The sequence below is a fragment of the Elaeis guineensis genome, chromosome 12 (genome assembly GCF_000442705.2).
Source record: "Elaeis guineensis isolate ETL-2024a chromosome 12, EG11, whole genome shotgun sequence".
NCBI classification, from domain to species: Eukaryota; Viridiplantae; Streptophyta; class Magnoliopsida; order Arecales; family Arecaceae; genus Elaeis; species Elaeis guineensis.
In genome coordinates, this window is record NC_026004.2 from 27926538 (window position 1) to 27948337 (window position 21800).

General features: G+C 38.5%; 1 protein-coding gene across 3 annotated transcripts; it reads right to left on the bottom strand.

Moving 5' to 3' along the window:
* Positions 1-380: 380 nt before the first annotated feature.
* Positions 381-7506, bottom strand: LOC105054592 (serine/arginine-rich splicing factor RS41). 3 transcript variants are annotated; one of them, XM_010936135.4, is made up of 6 exons: positions 7370-7506; positions 4543-4686; positions 2860-2972; positions 2530-2765; positions 747-1016; positions 381-662 (listed from the first exon to the last, which is right to left on the bottom strand). In XM_010936135.4, exons 2-6 carry the CDS (start codon positions 4646-4648, stop codon positions 635-637), a joined length of 753 nt encoding a protein of 250 aa, XP_010934437.1. In that variant the 5' UTR covers positions 4649-4686; positions 7370-7506; the 3' UTR covers positions 381-634. The 3 variants fall into 3 exon arrangements, with proteins under 3 accessions (XP_010934437.1, XP_010934439.1, XP_010934438.1); XM_010936137.1 differs by lacking the exon at positions 7370-7506 and adding an exon at positions 3180-3510; XM_010936136.2 differs by lacking the exon at positions 7370-7506 and adding an exon at positions 3074-3510.
* Between the last annotated feature and the right edge of the window lie 14294 nt (positions 7507-21800).

Sequence of the window (21800 nt, forward strand, 5' to 3'; positions counted from 1 at the left end):
TTTTCTTATATCTGATTTAAACAGCCTCAGCATGTAACCGTGCTACATATGGCATGGTAAATATGGCTACAGGAAGAAACCAGAGATGTGTAGTACAAGCTCCCAAAAAATTTGAGTTCAAAGTAACCACAGAATTGATGGTAGCTTATATTCCTTCTAAAAGCCAACAAATGATAGGCTCTCCAACAATTTCTAGAGTTGGTGTAAAAAATTTATTCTGTAATGTATTACTTCAGACAGGCTGCTTCAAGCCACACGTACCAATCCTCATTCTTAACGTGTAATAGTACTCAGAAACGAAATTTGGACAGGAATAGCTGCAAGACAATCATTAAATAGAAAGACAACCATAAAATTTTCAAGCGCCAATACAACAACACTTTAAAAACTGATTCGAACATTGAACTGAACTTTTTTTCTTTTTTTGTCCAATTGTATGAGTAAACAACAAATCCATACTGCAGCAAATTACATGATATATAAGCCCTAATGCAAAAAGAAGTGCATGGTCCCAGAAATTTGTCAGTCTGTTATGTTTGAAGTACCTAAAGAAAGATCTATGCCGAGCATACCATAAACAATTTACCTGTACCACAAACAGAGAGCAGAAAATCACATGGTACCGGAGCCGATCTTAAGATCTCTCCTGCCTGGGTGAGCGACTGCATAACCAGCAACAAGATATGCAGAACACAATTAATAATATAATACCTGTGAGGAATATGAAAATAATTAATGATGCTAACCTGCGATGCCTCTCATAAACAGGGCTTTCAGCTCTACCATAATCAGGACTACCCCTTTGTTCAGGTTTGTTATATGGGCTGGGACCACGACCATAATCAGGGCTAGCCCTCTCCCTGCCTCTACCATAGGGACTTGCAGATCGCCCACGATCATTTCTCCTCCTCTCTGGAGATCTATCCCGGCCTCTTCTGTCAGGGCTGTACCCATTTCTTCTTTCATCATCATCGCGGAGGGCATACTCCACTGAAATAACCCGATCCATCAACTTGCTGCATATCCGATGCAAAAGAAATTAGAAAAGACAATCAGATCAGTTATTTGATTTGTTTACATCAATCAAATGAAAAATGTCCAAATTGTTCGAAGTTTGATATTATAGCATCTTTGGTGATGCAAAAACAGGTGATCATTATCAACACATTGAGCCACAGTCCAAATTTCAATAGTTTTAGTTCTGAAAGAATAAACATTTGCAAGTCAAAGAATTAAGAGGACCTGTAAGCAACGAATTAACATCACGGAGAAGTTAATAGATTACATTAGATAAATGTTCATCCTATCATGTCAACCTGGAATACAATAAACTTAACCCAATGTACCCCATACAGATGTAAACATTGGTTTTAGAGGGAACTCAATGGGTGTTATAAATAATTTGGTGCTATTGAAATGGGTCTCTGTCACCACATTTGTAAATGTATTAGAGGCATTCTAGTGAAATGATCCACTAAAGCAATGCGATTTATTATCAATTTCAGTTGGTATCAGCAATTTGTTTGAGACTCTTCAACATTGCATTTCCTCATCTGCCCTCTGTTGTAACATGAACCCAATTTCCACAGTAACTGTTAGGGACAACCTGTAATACTTTAGACAGTCACTAGAAACAGTGATCCTTCCATGGAACCAGCAGTTTCTAGCAAGATGCGCCGCGATAGCACGGGCTATGACAAAACTATTGAGAAGCTCATCTTATATTCCATGGATAATTCTATATTCTCTTTGCCTAAAAGTGTGGTTTCCTCAATGAAATATATGCCTGAAAATGATCACTATTAACAGCCTTAAAAGACACCTTACAAGCAAAGAAACTAGAGAACCTCAGACTGTTACCACCAGTTTAGGTTTCCAGGTTCGCTGTTAAATTTCTGCACATCCAAAATAAGGACAGAAACATTGAAATGATGAGCTCGGAGTTCACTTTCAGGCATCGTATTTCAGTAATATTAGAATATTGAAATGATGAGCTCGGAGTTCACTTTCAGGCATCGTATTTCAGTAATATTAGAATATTGAAATGATGAGCTCGGAGTTCACTTTCAGGCATCGTATTTCAGTAATATTAGAATATGGATCCTATGAGCTATAAAAGATACATCTGCATATATTAATAATCAAAACTTACGAACAAAGTGTGTGCATACACCAGAATGCCAACATATAACTCACAAGCTAGCAAAAACAATAACTAAAATTTTGACCACAAATATGACACAGAGATATCAATTAAAATGTATATTTTGATAATTGCAGCTTGTGTTTTCTGAAAGCTAAAATTTTTATTCACATGAACCAGTGACTGCACAGCAATTAGTATCAACTTATAAAGATGTTAGAAGATAGAATGTTGATATTTAAACAAAAAAAAAAAAGGTTCCATAAGGCAATAGGAAAAACCATTGCTCAGAACGAGCAGTCCAAATTTATTTAACAAGAAAAAAGAAAATGTATATAAGATTTGTGCAATATATAAAAAATGAACTTGCATGTAAGGGTAGTGACCTCATGTTGGTAGCATCCAATGCTTTGGTGGCATCCTCCTGTGATTCAAACTGGATGAAAGCAAAATTTCTTCTAATCCTAATATTCAAAATTTTTCCATATGGTTCAAAATGCCTCTCCAAGTCTCTCATCCTGGTATTGATTGGATCAAAATTTATGACAAACAAGGTCTTCGTTGGCCTCACATTGGCTGGAGATCTTCTTGAACTGCCAGATCGCCTACCACCACGTTCTTGCTGGAAATACAATTTTGAGATATCCAATGAAAAATATAAAAGCCAAACTTTTCAGAGCTTCACTTATTCACTGGCCAGCAAAACAAACTCATACCTTTGTCCACTCAACACGTAGTCGTCGCCCTTGTCTACCAAATTCAGTCCGATCAAGTGCTCGAATTGCATCCTCAGCATCACGTTCATCATCCATGTAGATAAATGCAAATCCTACAAAATTTGATGGCAAAACAAAAAGAACTGAATCAAATTTATCTTAATAAGAAATTTAGACCAATAAACTCCTTGTATAACAAAGAGAGAGCTAAGACCTATGGCTCCAATGAAACATTCAAAGACTCTGCAAAGACATTTGCATAACATCTCTCCATCTCTGTGAATGCTAGAAACTAGCGGACAAGAAAATCAACAACAGACCTCATGTGTAGAACTAAATGACGTCATGGTATAACAATCCAAAAGAAGGTCTCTCGTGGTAGGCCATCGAACAGATTATGTGTTCGCCATCTATTCTCCAGCCTGGCCGCGAGATCGGCATGGAAAAATGAGCAGATTGGGACAGTGGTCAAAGTTCATGGAAAATGAAAGGCAATGGTCTCTTGGGGAAATGTTTCCAGGTGAACAGATGCCATAATGAATGGTGGAACAGATCAGCTCCTGGAAATACACAAGATGAGACTCGAGCTCAGGCAAGAAAGGCGATGCACAGCCCATCAGCCAGGAAGAGCATGTGTGATCCAATACATTCCTGCATGAAAGAAATTGTTGAGTATGGGGGGCTTACAATTAAAAAAATAACGATTTGCTAGACTTATCCGGAATCCAAATCTCTTGTAAAACTCAATAAAAGGTCCTCCATGGCTATGTCATGTCAAAGCTGAGAGCTGATGCAGTTCTAACATGCCAGCTTTGAGAAAGGGAGGGACTCTCCTGCTTGAGAAATGGCATCAATAGTAGGATATGCCCACATATTATGACTCTGGCATGGATTATTGTCCCTAGCTTGTTATCTGCTAAAGGGCATTGCGTATATTAAACAAAATTAATGATTTTCAGTAAATATATGCCCATCAGCATGGACCAGAATTAGTTTTAGATCTTTCATGTATCTTGAACTTAGTATAGCAGGATATCAAGATTCCATTCAATTAAGAACTATCTACAGCCATGCTAATATTGTAATACCTAGCATGAAATTATATATATAAATATAGAGCTGTCATGGTATACACTAATACACTTCTCCAACCGAAGGTTTTGACGGCATCAGTTGTGCAGCAATTTGTGAAAAGGATAGCAATACTAGGAAATAAATCATGGTTCAATATCAGCATCCAGGAATAATTCTTCAGCATTTCAGTTGTAAATTCCAAAGAATATCCACAAATTAATGTGTTCAGTCAAAAACAAAAAAAAGTTAAAAGGACTAAAGAATGAATCTAATGTATTAACCAAGATTTTAAATCCCATGGAATGGGAGCCTATCAGTTACTCCATAGAACAAGATAACCCAGCCATCTCGTACTCTCCCCTTCTTCTTTCCCTTATTTTTTTCTTTGTTTCTTTCCTTTCTTCCTTCTTTCCCTCCTTTCCTTCTTTTAGAAAATGCAAGCTAGATGGGCCAATAGGCCCTATTCCTACAGGATTTTCAGGTCAATCCTGTAGGAATACCCAAACGGGCCTTTATTAACTTGTAGTACATCAGATGACAATCCTAAAGGTCAAAAAAATGGCTTAGAACAATGAATTGACATCATCTTAAAAATGGATAAAAAATTACCTGATTTCATGTCTACTCTTTCAACCCTCCCATATCTGTTGAAAAGTCGCTCGATCTCAGATTGGTGAGCATCATATTCGAAGTTACCACAAAAAATGGGCCTCATTTTTGTTAAACAAGTCAACAGCTAGATCTCCCTTCAATCTGGAAGGAGGACAAATATAAAGTAATGAGAAGGAGAAACAAAACATGAAAGGTATTCATAGATAATAGAGGACATGTTGAAAAGGTGTAAATCTTGAATGAGATAGATCACATTATATAACGGAAAAGCAAAATGGGTAAACAACAGCACATAAGACTTTATCTAGATTAATAGCAAATAATAAAGTACACATAAATTAGTGAAGAAGCAAAAGCATGCAAAAAGAAAGTTCCTTCAATACTATCAGAAAATAACAAAATGACCCATTAAAAAAAAAAAAATTCTCCATCACCCAGATATTCCAAATCAACAGCCTTATTGTGACGACTGGCGAAGAAAGGGATCCACACCAGTACCCCACTTAGCTCGAATGTCTGCCTCAGTCCCAGCTACCACCAAGTCCATTGCTCATGGACTCTCCCCCACCCTCTAAATAGCCTGCCTCAACTAGACTACTGCATCCTCATGGTTCAAGTCCTGACCTCCCACCGAACCATCCATATGCACCGGATCCTCTCCCAAGAGGCACAGAGGCACACTCCATCTAGCGCTCCATCCCCTACTCAGAATGCCCCTCCTGGCACTAGGATCAATCGCCAACTCCTCCATCTGAAATGGTGCCTTTTCATCCTCCCTCGGGATCCTGGCTGAGAAGATAAAGATGAAGACCCCAGAGCCTCCATCGCTAGCTATTGACTCTGCCCGAGCCACCGGAGGGTTCATGGCCTTGCCTTTGGCCCTATTCTTCTTCACTGGACCTCTCTTGGACCCACCTAGCCCTATTTCCCGCCCACTGGGCCTCACATGCACCCGACCCGCATCAAAATCAAGGGATCGGGCCCCGCACCCAAAGTCCCCACCGACCCGCCTACAACACCTTCAAACGGGCCATCACCTGCATCCCAGCCCAGCACCAACGGGTTTGAAAGTGTTGGTAGGCCGGACTGCGCCCAGGTTCAAGCCCGAATCTCTCCCAGCACCAATCTCGACACCCCGTCGCCTGATCAAGCCGTTGATCCAGGCCTAAGTCAAAGAGGCGATCACCGCCATACGATCTTGGCCAGCTTGATCCAATCGTTGGATCCAGCCGTCAAGTCAACCCGATCTGAGCCCACCTGAGTTTGCTCCTTTCTGAGTCTACTCACCTTGGGCTCCGACTTAATGGGCCGAGTCGGCTCAATCTCCTTCTTCCTTAAACCAGCTGACGCCTCCGACCCAGGCAACCATCGTCAGATGGCCACCAACCATGACCGCAAGCGCAACCCTCCATCCACCACTCCCATCTCCTGCCCTCCGATCTAGATGACGTTCTCTGAACATAGGCCAACCGCCAAGCCTCCTCCTCCCCCTCCAACCGGGCATGCCTCCTCCGGAAGATGGAAGCATCCACATCGGAGACAAACTTTGTCAAGGTTTTCGTACATGAATCTCTACCGAAAGGGGCCCTCCGAACCCTTGATCAGCACCCCTAGTCTCAACGACCATGAGAGGTCGAGCTTCACACATGCCTGAGCAAATCCGAGCCTCCTCTTCTCCACTATGCATTTGTCCACCAACAAAAACTCTCCAACCAAATAGAGGACTCCTCGGATCACTGTCTCTCCCCAAAACTCCATCGGAAGCCACGGCAATCAGACCCAAACCAGGGCCGATTGGATGGCCCCCTCCACTAGAAAGAAACCGGGTCGCCATAGCTCCACCGCCAGCAATTGACCCGTGACCACCCACGACCGACGAAGTACCAAATCCCTCTCCCTAGCCTTCTTGAATCGGAAGAGAAGAAAGCCATTCTCCAACCCATAGCCCGCCACCTCCCCTTTCAATCCAGCCCGCAGTCGAAAATCCCTTGCCACTGCTTCCACCGCTACTCTCCCACCAAGGCTCCTCACCACCACCGTCGAAGCCGCCCAACCCTCCAATTCCTCCCTTAGATCCTCCTCCGAGAGATCGACCACCTCTAGGAAGCGTCTAATGAGCTCTTCCACCTCCTCCGATGATGGTTCCGATGAGACCCACATGGTGCGCACTTGCATTGCCCTCCTCCAGCTCGACTCCAGCCTATCCCCCGCCTTTGAGGCCCCACGATGGTTCCCAGGGTTGCTCACCATCCACTCCGGTGCCACACAGATCGTCGGCAATCAAACGGGAACGGTCCGCAACGTTAATCTCAAAGCACACAACAGAAACGTCCGCAACGGTCAAAAAAAACGCCGGTTTGGTTCCTTCGGTTAGTTGGACTCTATTCTAAGAAAGTTCAATAGTATCAGAAAATAATAAAATGACCCATAAAAAAATAATTGCCAACTCTAAAACCTATTCAAGAGTATCAATAAAATCACATTAACTCTGAGGAAGATTCCATCCAAATCCAGTTACTAACAGACATCTCAAAACAAATGTATCCTGTAAAGACCTAACAAAAAAGAAGATCGAAAAATCTCTATCAACCAACAGATCCTAACAGATGGATACTACTGAAAGTAAAATGTTAAAAGAATCTAAGATCAAACACAAAAGAAAAGATCTGAACCATTTAAAAAAGAAGTAAACAAAATATACTATCCAATTTTTTCAACCGGAGATCCAGTACCACCGATCGAAAGCAGCCAAATTTTTTATTAATCCGAGGGATCTCGTAGCAGAGATCAAGAATCGCAAGACGGTTTCAACGGGATCTCTCACCTTGGAATGAGCGAGAGAAGAGCAGAAGAAACCCTAGGGCTCGCCGCGCCGGCAGAGAAGAGAACGAGGAAGAGTGTACACTTTTGTCCGAGTACATCTGGTTTATAGACAGCGAGGGCAACGAAGATATTTTTGTGCACCAACTGTGATGTGACACGTAAGCGGATCACGGTCTTACTGTGAGAGCTCGGGGCGCATGGGAAGCAAATAAGAGTAAAATAATGCCTCCAGAGACGGGAATATTGAGAGCGTCCTCGATTAGATATGGGCAAGGTTGGACTGGGCCGGTTAGAAATGGCTAAGGTTGGAGTGGACAGAAGAATGGCTAAGGTTGGACTGGATTTGAAAGAAGGCCAGGTCCAATATATGTACCCATTCCTCCATTTATTTGTCTCCACATTAACAAGTAATGGAGTAGCATGCCCAAATAGATATGAAATTTCAAATATTGATTTAAAAGAAATTTGATAATTAAGCTGCTATATATAAGAAAACTTTAGTTATGGGATTATATGAATGCATATAATTTCACCAACTATTACATTCTCGTTTGTTTGGAACTTAAGTAGAAGAAAAACAAATTATATTTCAATAATATAATATTATTATGAAAAGTCTGCAATGTCAAATCCTAATAACAACATCGCTTGGTATACAGTCAGACTAGTGCTCCAGCTGGAGAGTCCATGAAGTTTAATGATGAGAGCCCGATATGGTCCTTGGCTTGTGCATGAGAAGATTCAAGCCAACTAGAACAACTCTTTCCTTTGGAAGGAGATTTGTCAGCGAGCCTCCGATATAATTGCTTCAACGAGGTAGCTTGTGGGGGATAATAGATTCATGGACTTTCTACGGGATTCGTGATTGACTGACCTGCCATTGAGCCACTGGTCGAGCTTCCTTTACCCTGAGACTGCTACATCCTTGAGGGTTAGTGACCTTAGGCTGGAATCAAGGGGCTCTTACTTATATTTTTGACAGGCAACTGGGGGAGTGAGTGTGTTCCATTGTGATTCCCATGCATTGGTACCGTGATGTTAGAATCTAGAGATCTTCTTGCATACCGAGAGCAATGATAGCTAATTTATATTGCCAATTTCGGCAAGACTCCACTAGATATCTGGATGCTGGCTGGATTTGAAGGATAGGAGTGCATCTAAGGGTGAGTCTGTTCCCATAGAAGGTGGCTTGGGGCTAGCTTCCAACCAAAGTTATTCTGAGGAATAGATGCTTGGACCTTCTGACTGGGTGCCCATCCTGCAATGTCGAGGATGAAATAGAGAAGCGTGTCCTCTTTCAGTATTCGAGGGCCAGATAGATATGGTACCTCACAGGTTAGTATCATCGATTTATTCATGTTTGGGCTTCGATCCAAACTTTCTTAGAGTTTCTCAACCAGACTGTTAGAAGTAAGGCAACTAGAGCAACTACCATCCAGGTCACTTACATTACTTACCACATTTGGCTGGCGAGGAATGGAGTGATCTTCGAATCCAGATGGTGCTCAATGAGATTTACTTTGGAGCGAGCTCTCATCTAAGCTATGGAGTTGATTGAAGTGACTTTGAGACCTCCAAAGATTTGGGACTCTCATCCTGCTCGTGCAATGACTCGATGGGTTTTCATCTCCTGGGATCTCCCATATCTGGTTTACCTCAAGGTCAACTTCGATGGTAGTGTTAGAGACAGATTGGATGGTGCGGTGTTATGATCTGAGGATCGGGCTCAAACCTTATTTCGATCGGAGAGAGTAAGTTGGATGAGCTTACTGTCCTTGAGGCAGAGCTCCATGCAGCTTGGGCCAAGATCGTTTAAGCTCATTAGACTTTGCATGCTGGCCATTTCATCATTGAGGGGGGACTCAGCCACTATAGTGACCTGACCATAGAACTACAAGCATGGAGTCATTTCCCACCTTCTCCGATAGGACACTGCGACTTGACTGTGGGGCTGCATCAGCCTCACCATTCATCATATTTTCAAGTAGGCCAATACGGCGGCTGATTAGGTGGCCGCCTATGTTGCTGAGCATACCAAAAATATTCTTTAGACTTGTTTGAAATCAGGCTCTCAATTTTTTAGGGATGATTTATTTTCTGACTCTTTTAGATGTATTCACACAAGAATTGTATGAATGCTCCAGTTTTAGCAAAAAAAAGAGCCCTTGCCACCTCTTATATTTTCTCTTCTTCAGATATATTTTTTTTATTGCAATTTTTTTTTCTATATTAGTAACATCAAATGTAGATTATCCTTTTACTTTTTAAAGCTGAAAAAAAGGAGAAAACAAAATGGAAATAATAAGCATACGACTTGGATTAGACTATCAAGCAATGTTGGTTATGATAAACTAAGTTAGACTTCTTAAAATGTAGTTAGATAGTAATAATACTCTAAATTAAAATTGACAGTTAAAGTACTAGAGACATAAGATTTATTTCTAACCACCTAAAATAATATATAATCCAAGTCATCTAAATTATTGAATTATTAACACTAACTTACCCATCACATAAATCATGATAGAAAGGTCCATTGATTGTAACCTGATATTGTTATGGGATGCCATTAGAGTTGTGCCCCTTGTAATACTATTCATTTTAGATGCCATTTTGGACATTTTTCATTTCTAATCAAATTTTTGAAATTATAATGGAATCCTATAAATCATAATTTTTGATTTCTCTTTGCATCTATATCTCTCTTAGGGAATTGAGTTGGTGATTCAACTAAAAAAACAAAAATAAACTGAAGACTTTTTAGATCAATTATCCTTCTATAATTTGCATGGCTTCCACTTACAATAGAAGTTTATACTATGGTCCCCAATTATTATATTCTTAGTGGGACTCTTATCTTGGGACTTGATCTTAGATTTATGCTCAAGATTCTTTCCCCTCTATCCAAAATTTGTTTAACTATAAGTAAAGTTCTTTCACTAGATATTTTTCAGCAAGAGTGGTGCTAGTTTTTTCTAAGTTGACCTACTTTAGAAACCTCAATTAGTTTAGAATATGTAAAATTTATTTAAATGATTGGATTCTTTCAAATAAATTTAAGAGGGATCAATCTCTATAGACAAAATCTATTGCTTTTGTATATAATGTAGATCATAACAAACATTGATTTACCATAAAAATAAAAAAATAAAAAAAAAGGCATATGACATCCGATATGCATGGGGGTGAAAAATCTTTAAATTCAATGCTAAGAGCTTGATAATAGTTTATTATTGAATGTAAAATAGAATAATAATTTATTTAAAGTAAAATATTATGACAATATTAAGATCATAACAATTAAATTTGAGAATGTTTACTTTTTCATTTTTTTAATAATGAATAACATATGAAAAGTTAAAAAATAGATAATGAGAAGTGATTTTAATTAGTATAATAAATGTAAGTTGTAGCTAAATATATAATAAAGTGGTTTATCAATCTTTAAGATTCGCAAGCAAAAATAGGATAAAATAGAAATATTATAAATTTTTTTGATGTATTTTTAAATCTTGTAGCTTTGAATGTACTTTTTTAGTTACATTTAAGACCACGCATTCCACATACGAGTAAACTTCAAAAATTTTTATTTTATTAAGAAAAAAGGCATCAACATACATTTCATTCCTTAACCTATTTGATAATTATTAAAAAAAAATATATTTAAAATTAAAGGCACATCAAGAAGAGAATATCTTTTGAGGAAACATAAAATATATATTGATTTTGTGTATATATATTAAAAGAAGAGGGGTATTTATACATCATAAAAGCATGGGCAGTAGCTCATAAGTAATCTATTTTTTATCCTTGCACAAAATGGCTAGTTGATATTTAGAAAACTGATCTTAAACATATTCAAGAGTACAAACTAACCACCAAAAAAAAAATCTAATATTCTATCTTGTCAGAAAAAGGACAAGCAAATAAATCATTTTGTAAGGAAAGTTTATTTTAGCTATATTTCTTATATAGAATAGATAAATATTAAAATCAACAAATATACATTGTACAAAAGAGTACATGCAAATAAATATATTTTCATTTACTTGGACTATGCAATCCATGTTATAATCATGAATTTATACATGAAAAGAATGGATATAATTGGTCACTTTGCATGTAATAATCATATTAAATATAGTTTCTAAAACCCAAAAACTTGCTTTGCTCAATTTTCTATTTATCCAAGTGGATCGGTAATTTAGATAGGTTAACTCATGAGTCAATATAAAAATGATAAGATATTCTTAAAATGAAAAATAAATTTAAAAATAAAAACATAAATTGCTTTATATAAATTAATCACTCATTTATGAATAAAAATAAATTGATATTTTTCTTTATTTTTGATGTACTAGCATCATTCTCTTCTCCAAAACTCTCTATATTTTATTAAGTATAAATAAGATTATTTTAAGAGAAGAACATTAAATAAAAAAAATCCCTAACAATCAACAACATCATTAAATACCTCATAAGCGAACCAATATTGGTGACAAATACAAGAAATTCTATTAAGTCTTCTAATTCCATCATTAGAAGCATCACATTAACCTCATAATATACCATCTTATTAAAATAAAATAATAATAGTAGAAATAATATCTATGGACTATACCATTGTTATGGCCAAAATCCTATCCAATAATGGTGGGGACCTGAAGAGCACCAACTGATCAATTATAAAAGATAGATCAAGAATCAATTGATCATGAAAAGATACGTATCTGCACATAAAATGAAGAATAAAGAAGATCAGAGCTGAATTGACTGGAGGGCCTTTAATGTCCAAGTCAAATATAGCTTTAGAGGAGCAGCAAATAAGAAAAAAGAGAGTAATGAAGAATAACATAAGATGCAAACATGGTATCCTAAGCTCTTTTTTATAGATACAAAGACCTTGTCCCTCTAGGATTGGGCTATTCAAAATTGAATTTGAGTAAAAGACTATCTCTTGATTTTTTTTATCTTGGTTAATCTTAAAATAAGAGTTCCACTAAAATTAGCCCCTTACTATGCCATATGTTGAGGCGATATCATATACCCCCACTTCTAAGTCTAAGCCATTTGTTTCAACTCAAATGAAAGAAATAGTCAGATTAGATAACTATAAGTAGATTTAGGCTTATCTTATTTCATCCATATTTAAGGTCACTGATTGAGTGTGATCAGATGCAAAAATCTCAGCCAGTCTGGGCCATCAAGATCCCTTCTTATTTTGAGAGCTATTAAGGTTGACTTCCTATGCTGAAGGCATTTAGATTGGCTCTTCGACTTGATAGCTATGAAGTTCAGCTCTTTGACTTGAGAGCTGTTAAGCTCAACTCTTTGACTTAAGAGTCATTAAGGTTTGCTCTTTAATTTTTGCCCCTGGGTCAGTCTTTGGAGATCTTAAGCTTGGAGGTCAGCTTTGTATAAGTCACTACTACTTGAGGTCAACTCATAGAGATTGCAATCTTTTTTAAGGTAGGCTTCAAAAAGCTATCTATGTGTGAGATCAACTTCTAGACCCTTGCCCCCTAGTTGGCCATTAGAGGCCATTAAGTTTTGGAGTTCGGCTTTATTGGGTCTTTCTTCTTTAGATTAGCTCTAGGAGCTATTGCTTAGTGAGATGAGCTTATCTTTGCTTTTTTCTTAGGAGGTTGAATCATAAGAGTTGGCTTAAAGTCAATTTTTCCAAACCTGAGCCCTCCTGAAGTTTGGTTTTTGCCCTCTTTTAGGTCACCTCGTAGGAGTTGCCATCAAATGAGATGAGTTTTTGCCTTTGTCCCTTGGTGGGCCAAAGCCACATTATGCCTAAATGAATCAAGAACTTTTTTGCATGGTCAAAGCAGCCTCTATGCCTAGATGGATCCAAGTTTTTTTTGCATACTTTGAGTTGCTTTCATTCCTGGATGATCCAAGCTTTTTTTTGCACAAGCATAGCCATCTTCATGCTTGAAAGGATCTAGGTCTTATCTATACAGTCTAAATCACCTTCATTCCTAACAAATCCAGATCTTTTTTGTATGGCTTGAGCCTAGATAAAAAATTTAATTAATGACAATTAAATCTTTCTTTAACACTTACAGTAGTGTGAAAGATTTGTCTAAGTGTTTGAGGTCATGTTATCAAGGTTGTAGATCCTCTTGACATGCCACTTTCAATTCCACTTGGCCTCAACTAATATTTTCTCCTTAGCTGGCTTTACTCACAACCGATCAAGTTGGACATGCGACTTTTGATCCAACTTAGTCTAAGCTAAGATTTTTTCTCTCAGTCATCCTCGGGATGGATCCTATTGGTGTTGCCTCAGCCCAGTTTGGCTAAGACTCTCATCATGATGGTCCTTAAGATAGATCCTGTAAGTGTCACCTCGATCCAGTTTAGTAAGGACTTTTCATCTCAGTGATCCTTGAGATAGATCCTATAAGTATCTCCTCGATCTAGTCTAGCTAAGACTTTTTATACTAAAGGCCTTAGGGATTGGTCCCAAGGGTGTCTCCTTAGTACACTCTAGATGGGACTTTTGACCTCGACTAGTGTTATCTCACTACTTATGATCGAGGTCGATGATCACCTCATTATTTCTATAGAGATGCTTATGGAATAATTAAAAGAGAGCTAAACATAGCTTTATTGATAGTCAATAACAAAGAATAAAATTTTAGTAGTTTAGATGTTACTAATAACAAATCCTAATGCAATCAAATTTTTAGATTTGTATTATTATGGGAGGCTTATATTCTTATCAGGTTTGCCTTTCAAGCCCACTTAGCTTGGCCTAAGAAGGACCATCTATTGCTTGAGCTTACTTCTAAATAAGTCAAGGTTTGGCTATCCAGATCGATCTCATCAATGCTTTTTCGATGAGGTTGTTCACTACTCTTCACTAACCAATTGGATTGTGTCTACATATTAGATAGAGGGTTGTTCTCTTTAGGCAGTAGAATCTGCCTATGTTTGTCAAGGCTTGCACATATTTTATAAGTAAACTAAACTGCTTGGTGGGTATAACAGTTGGTGCTTGTTGAGTAGGATGAGGATCCGACACAATGTGAGTGATATGACTTAGGCTCCGCATCTGGTTGAGCTTATCTATTACTTTCTATATTATTTTCTCTTCTCCTTAAGTTTTCAAGAAGACCAAAATTCTGTTGTAGCCAAAATCCTATCTGATGATGGTGGAAGCTTGGAGAGTGCTGAGCAACTAACTATAATGGATAGAGCACTAATCAAAAAAGATGCAGATTTGTACACAAAAAGAAGAGCAAAGAAGATCACTGGAGGTGATTCAGCCAGGAATCCTCCAATGCTCAAGTCAGATTAGACTTTGAAAGAACAACAAATAAGAGAAAAGAAAAAATAGTATAGAATAATTTGAAATACAAACCCAACACCTTGGGCCTCTTTTTATGGATGTGGAGTTCTTATCCCACTAGGACTAGACTCCTAGAATCTGAGTCAGAGTAGAAGACTATCTCCTGATTTTTCTTATCTAGATTAGTTTTACTAAAATTGCACTTAATAGCCATGCATCAGCCTGTGATAGGCGATTTGATTTTAGGCCACATCATCCATTAAAATCGATGGATAATATTACCTCCTAGATACATCTTGATAATATTACTTGCTAGATACATCTATCCATCATATATAAACTGTAATCACTTAGGAAGTCAAGCAACTTACTTGCCATATAGATCCAAGTGGAATCAAAATAAATAGTACCAGTTTCATTCATAGTAAGCCATGCGTTATTCATATATAGCTCGAACTTTTTCTATTTTCCTCTTCTATCTATTTATTTTGAGAGCAAAGTAGCCTTAAAACCACCATTATTTTATTGACATAATAAAATAGGGAATATGAAAACAAGAAAAAGAAGGAAAGAGGAGGAAGGGAAGAGATGAAGAAAAGGAAAGGAAAGCCTAAGTATCAGGCTTTGGTTCCTCTTAAAACTACGGCTTCTCTTAAAGCATAGATTAAAAATCTTTTCCCATTAAATAATTCTAAGATTATAACCTAAAGAATTATTTACTTAAAATTATATATGATTGAAACAAAGAAAAATTAAGTAAGATTTAATCATTTTTTAGATTAAATTAAAACAATGGATGTGACAAAATCTAAAGCATTGAATAGTATCTATAGAAGATTCATCTGGCTGCTACTAGAAGAGAGAGGTGTGACAATGGAGTAGGAAAAGGAGAGAGGAAGAATGTTACAGAGAGAGTATACAACTGGATGTATCCATTTAGAATAAAAATTTCATTACTTTAAACTATTCTCTCCTATTTCTGAGTCTACATTTATCGACAAATTAGGAGGAGCAATGGGAGTCTCTAACTTTTTTATTATATTAAAATATCTTGTTAGATTATAATTATATCAGATGAGGTAATTGGTTGAGTTCCCTATGTTATTTTGATAGAGTAAACAAGCAAAAAAACTATCAAAAACCATTAGTACTATTATGGGATCATACCACCTCAGTCATCGTCACCTCCTCGGATCGTAGATCGAGGCTTATTTGTTGATCTCAATCACAAGCATCATCTCGATGTTCTATATCATCTGAATGTCCTATTCTTTCTATGGCAGGACCCTTATTACTATAGCATCAACTCGGACCCCCCTTGGAGAAACAGAGAGAAGCAAATGACCATACCACACTCCACTTAAAGTCATCATCCTCGGCTACATTATGAGGACCACATCATTTGTTTGCTAACCTCGTGGTCGTGCTTAGTCTGATGACTACAACTGACAACTCTCGAAGATCTTGAGATGTTGAACCGTTACAAAGAGAACGTGGGCTAACCCCATGTCTCTTAAATATTGAACAGCTACGGTGGAACTCCCAACGGTTACCATCAAATATGGTGCACAACTTAACACCATTAATCACCCATTACTCATGATGGATCATGAGCCATGATTCTCCAGATGGTTATCGGTAATTGAGGTAACGTATTTCTCCTCTCCTCTATAAAAGTGGACCATAGAGGATCCTTGAGTAAGTTTTACTTAAGCTAAAAAGCCCCAACTTGCTTCTTCTCTCACTTTCTGATCCCAGAGCTCCTGCTGACTTAAACATCGAAGAATCCTCCATCAAAGAATCTTCGATGATCGGACTTCTTGTAGGTTCCAAAGAGTGCCTGAATCCTCTTTGGATCATTACCGACCACCTAGCTCCATCTTGGATCTCCACCAATCTTAGCTACTCCTCCCCAGTTTAGAGCATTATGCAATAGTTTGGTGCTAGAGAAAGGGTCTAGCAACCCGACTAAGTGAGAGAAGAATGGCAAGATGCAACAACTCTACTGCTTAATTTTGCCGACAGTCAACTCAACGAAGCCAAGATAGAGCCACCTAGTAGTCTGCTCCTCATGAGGTCGTGCAACCAGCGTAGCCACCCATGACAGTAGATCCACAGCAGTTTGACGACTTGATCCGATAGGTCCAGGCATTGACTATGCCATCCACAACCTACAACAAACTATGGAGTAGCAATAGCCACCACCGTCTGCTCTCCAAGCTATGCCTTCTCGACACAGCCACTCGAGAACCACTCATGAGATGTGCATGGTCTACTCCTTAAAACCAACAATCACCATCTAAATGGGGGTTTAGGTGTGAAGAGAGATGCCACCACTCCCTAGCCTCCTCTGGTGGAGATTCTACCCTGAGTTATTCTCCACACCATCAGGAGGAGGACCTCGAGCAGAAGGTATAGAAGATCAAGCACTATTTGATTGAGGTCCAGACAGGTAGTAGAAGGAATGAGGAAGCCCTAAGCTTTAGTTCTCGACTGCCCTTCTCCCACACCATCCTCCAGGAATTGATCCTAGGTTGGTTCAAAATGCTGCAGGTAGAGCCATATGATGGCTCTATTGATCTACTTGATCATCTTGAGGGCTACGAGGCCCTCATGATGCTCTAGCGCACCTCAGATACCCTCTTCTATCTCGTCTTCTCTATGACTTTGAAGAAAGTGGTGAGAGTTTGGTACTCCGACATCCAGCTGGGGTTGATTTTTTCTTTTGAGCAACTTGAATGTCAGTTCCTTGCTCATTTTGATAACAACCGAATTCAGCCTAGAAACTCAGATAGTCTCTTCTCCATCTACTAATAGGAAAATGAATCATTACGTGATTACGTGGCATGGTTCAACTTAGCCACATTGGAGGTGTGCAACTTGGATGAAGCCATTGCCATCTCGACTCTGAAGTGATGTCTCTGCAACGAGCACCTCATCTACTCTCTCAAGAAGACGTCTCTGAGGGACTCCACTGATCTCTTGGCCCAGGTCCGTAAGTATACGTAGGCCGAAGAGAGCCGAGTTGCATGTTGGTAGAAGGGAGGTCGGGCTCCCAATAAGAAGAAGTATGCATGGGAGGACACGTGCCCAAACTGAGATAAAGGACAATCCTTCTGACTAATGAAAGCCCCTCGACTGAGAACTCCACCTCGGTGCTACAATAACTATGCCTCGCTAACCACCCCTGGAGCTCAAATTCTCATGGACATCAAGAGCCAGAGATACCTCCATGGACTTCTATTGATGAAGTCTCCATCAACTTGGGGGAACAAATAAAAATATTATCGCTTCTATCATGACCATGGTTATGATACTGAGGAGTACCTCCAATTAAAGGATAAAATCAAGGTACTCATCTGATGAGGCTACCTCAATAAGTACATTCGAGGGAGAGCAGAATCGAGCATTCGAGGAACATCTCGACACCAGTTCGACGAGGATAACTATAACAACTGACCTATAGCTGGTGTGATTAATATGATTTTGGGCCTCGATAATAGTGGGGGCAGAAAATCATGCCGAAAGTTCAAAGAGACAAAGGACCAATGGCATAATTTTTTTTTGATGATGATGTTCGAGGAGTTCAAACTCTTCATGATAACACTATCGTCATTTCCATGATGATAGCTAATTATGATATAAAGTGTATCCTTGTTGATAATGGAAGCTCCACGGATATCTTATTTTATGATACTTTCTAACGAATGAAATTTTCAACTAATTAGCAAAAATGAGTAAATACTTTCTTAGTCAGATTTTTAGGAGACTCCATAGTAATAGAAGGGGAAATTATTCTACCAGTGACTGTTGGGAAGGCACCTTGACAGCGAACTGTGCAGCTAACTTTCCTCATTGTCCGTGTGCCTTCTGCATACAATGTAATTCTCAGATGAGTAGGACTCAATGCATTTCAAGCAATTACCTCCATGTACCAATTATTGGTTTGATTCTCGACTTGAGGTGGAATTGGAGAAATTTGAGGAGACCAAATACTTGCTCGATAATGTTTCCTCACCACTATCAAGGGAAAAATGCCAATGCTGGCTCTGCCAATTGAAGACCATAGGGAGGAAATGGAGAAGTCATGAGGAGAGCTAATCGAAGAGCTTGTCACCATCTCCTTCAGAGACAATCTGATTAGAATAATTCAGATTGGTTTTCAACTAACGACTGACCACAAGGATCGACTGATGACCTTTCTACGGGCCAATGAGGATATCTTCGTCTACTCGACATCAGACATGCCAAGTATTCCATTTGACATCATTATTCATAAATTGAATATAAGCCCAAAATAATGACCAGTGCGATAAAAGAAGAAGAGCTTTACCTCAGAGCGGCAATGAGCCATTGACAAGGAAGTGGACAAACTGATGATGGCGGGATTCATTTAGGAAGCACATTATCTGGAGTGAATTGTTAATATTGTCATGGTCAAGAAAGTCAATGATAAGTGATGAATCTACATAGACTACACCGATCTTAATAAAGCTTATCCAAAGAATAACTTTCCACTCTCGAGGATCGATCAACTTATGGATGCCACTTTGGGACATCAATTGCTAAGCTTCATGGATGCATACTCAGGATACAATCAAATTTAGATGAACCTTGAGGATGAGAAAAAGACCGCATTCATAACCGACAAAGGTTTGTACTATTATGAAATAACATCTTTTGGTTTAAAGAATGTAGATGCCACGTATCAGTGCCTCATCAATAAGGTATTTAAGCATCTGATCGATCACAACATGAAAGTTTATATCGACGACATACTTGTTAAGAGTAAAGAGATAGATCAACACATTGCTAATCTAAAAGATGTATTTAACAAATTAAGATGGCATTAAATGAAGTTGAACCCAAATAAGTGTACCTTTGGCATCACCTTAGAGAATTTTCTAAGCTTCCTAGTGACCTAGCAAGGGATTGAAGCCAACCCAGAGAAGATTTGAGCTCTCCTCAATATGAAGTAGCCGAGTATCAAGAAGGACATTCCAAGTTTATCTGGTCGAATAGTAGCTCTCAGCCGATTCATCTCCAAGTTGGCTGGGAAATATCTTCCTTTCTTCAAGGGGCTAAGGCAATTGAAGGCCTTCGAGTGAACCGATGAATGCCGAACTACTTTTGAGGATCTCAAGTAGTACCTCGGATCTCCTCTACTTCTCTCCAAGCTAGAGAAAGGTGAGCTATTATTGTTATATTTAGCCATCTCACCCAATGCCATTAGCTCAATATTGGTCTGAGAAGATGCAATGGTTGCTATCGTAAGCACAAAAAAAAAATAATTTACTCTGACTCAACTATTATATAGAATAAGATGAGATCAGGTGTCGAATCCTCAAGGATCAAAGGGCTGAGTTATGTTCAAAATAGAAAAGATGGTAAAGAAATAAAGTTTTAAGATTTAGAAAAAAATAAAAGAAACAAGTTGACTGAGATAAAGTTTTAGAAAAATCAAGTAGAAGAAAGTACCTCAGGGTTTTCGAATCCATCCTTAATCATAGATGAATATTTTAATCAAAACAATCCAAATCACTACAAACTACAAGCTATAGTGATAATAAAAAAATAAATCTATGATCTTGTTTTCAATATAGCTTATCTCGTTAAGCATAAATCGTATCCTTAGATCACGACTTGTCTCTACATAGTCATAAACTATTCGAGATCAAGTATCATAAAATAAGAAAAACTACTACTTAAACACATGAATAAAATCATAGAAACTATTCATATTTGTCAAATATTCAATATTATTAAAAAAAAATAGCTTTACAATGTTCAAGTAGTTGATTGCATAAGAAAAAAATACAAAATAAGAATAAGAAATAAAATAAAAATCTGGACTGAAGAACTTCATCTACTCTCCAGAGGATGAAGGATTTAGTTGCTTAAGGGTTGGATCTCGTTTGCCGTTAAAAGCTCCATCTTCTTTGATTATTGGAGAAGAACTTGAAGAAGAAGATGTAGAACCTCTTTATGCCATTAAAAACTCTCTCATAAAACTCCAGTACCTGACAACCTCCCTCTCTTCCTGTCTATAAAATTTTTCTATAACTTTTCTCTCTAAATCTCTTCTCATTTTTGGGCCACCCTACACCCCTTTTTATAGCCTTAGGACCTCCTCAAACCTTAGGTGTCTCAAAGTCTCACAAATCCGCAGGTCTTCCTCTTTCCTATTTAATTTTAACACCCCTAAACCTAACCGCCAAAGGCTCTCCGTGCCTCACTTTCTTTCTTTTTATTTTTTAAAACCCTAAGGCCTCCCTTCTATCATGTTCCAAGTGATTTAAACCGTGCACGTGAATCCCTCGCTCGCACCCAGTCTGCCCTCGAATCGATGAGCCGCGAGCCCACACCCAGCATGTTTAAACTGTACCGCACCAAGCCTAGTCTGTTATGAACTGTGCAAGACCGCACGCGCTCCCACCTCTCCTTTGTGCACCATGTGAAGCCTCGTGCCCGCTTTTCCCCATTTGAACCACGCGTAGACCACTCAAGACAGCATGTGGACCGCAATCTCGCCCCCTGTGTGCTGTACAAAGACCGAGCCCCATTTTGTGTGTGGACCACAGATTTTTTTGTTGTGTGCTGTGGCTTGCATTTCTTACATAAAGCCTAAGAATCCAAGATTTGAATGTGCACATTACAGGCTTGGATTGGGACTCAAACTTCATCTATACATGTTAAGGGCCTTTGCTAATTGGTGTGTGACTACTAAGTCTTCATTAATAATTTCTGAAAAAGAAATATAAGAAGTATCAAATACTCAATAATATAGATTAAATAACACAGGTTCTAATACTTTTTATGACATATTTAATGTACTGATCATGTAGGGACCTAGAAACTGATCTACTGTACGAGCAAGATTCTTTGGGATGTAGGGACCAGATATTCTAAGGCTAAAAAGATGATCTATGCACTGATTACCTCCGCACGTCATCTTCGATCCTACTCCCAAGCCCACTCAGTGGTCATCTTGACTGATCAACCTTTGAAGATAATTCTCCAAAGAATAGATACCTTCGAGCAGATGGCAAAGTGGATGATCAAGCTCGAAAAATTAAATATCGGCTTTCAACCTCGACCTACAATGAAAGCTCGAGCTTTGATTGTTTCT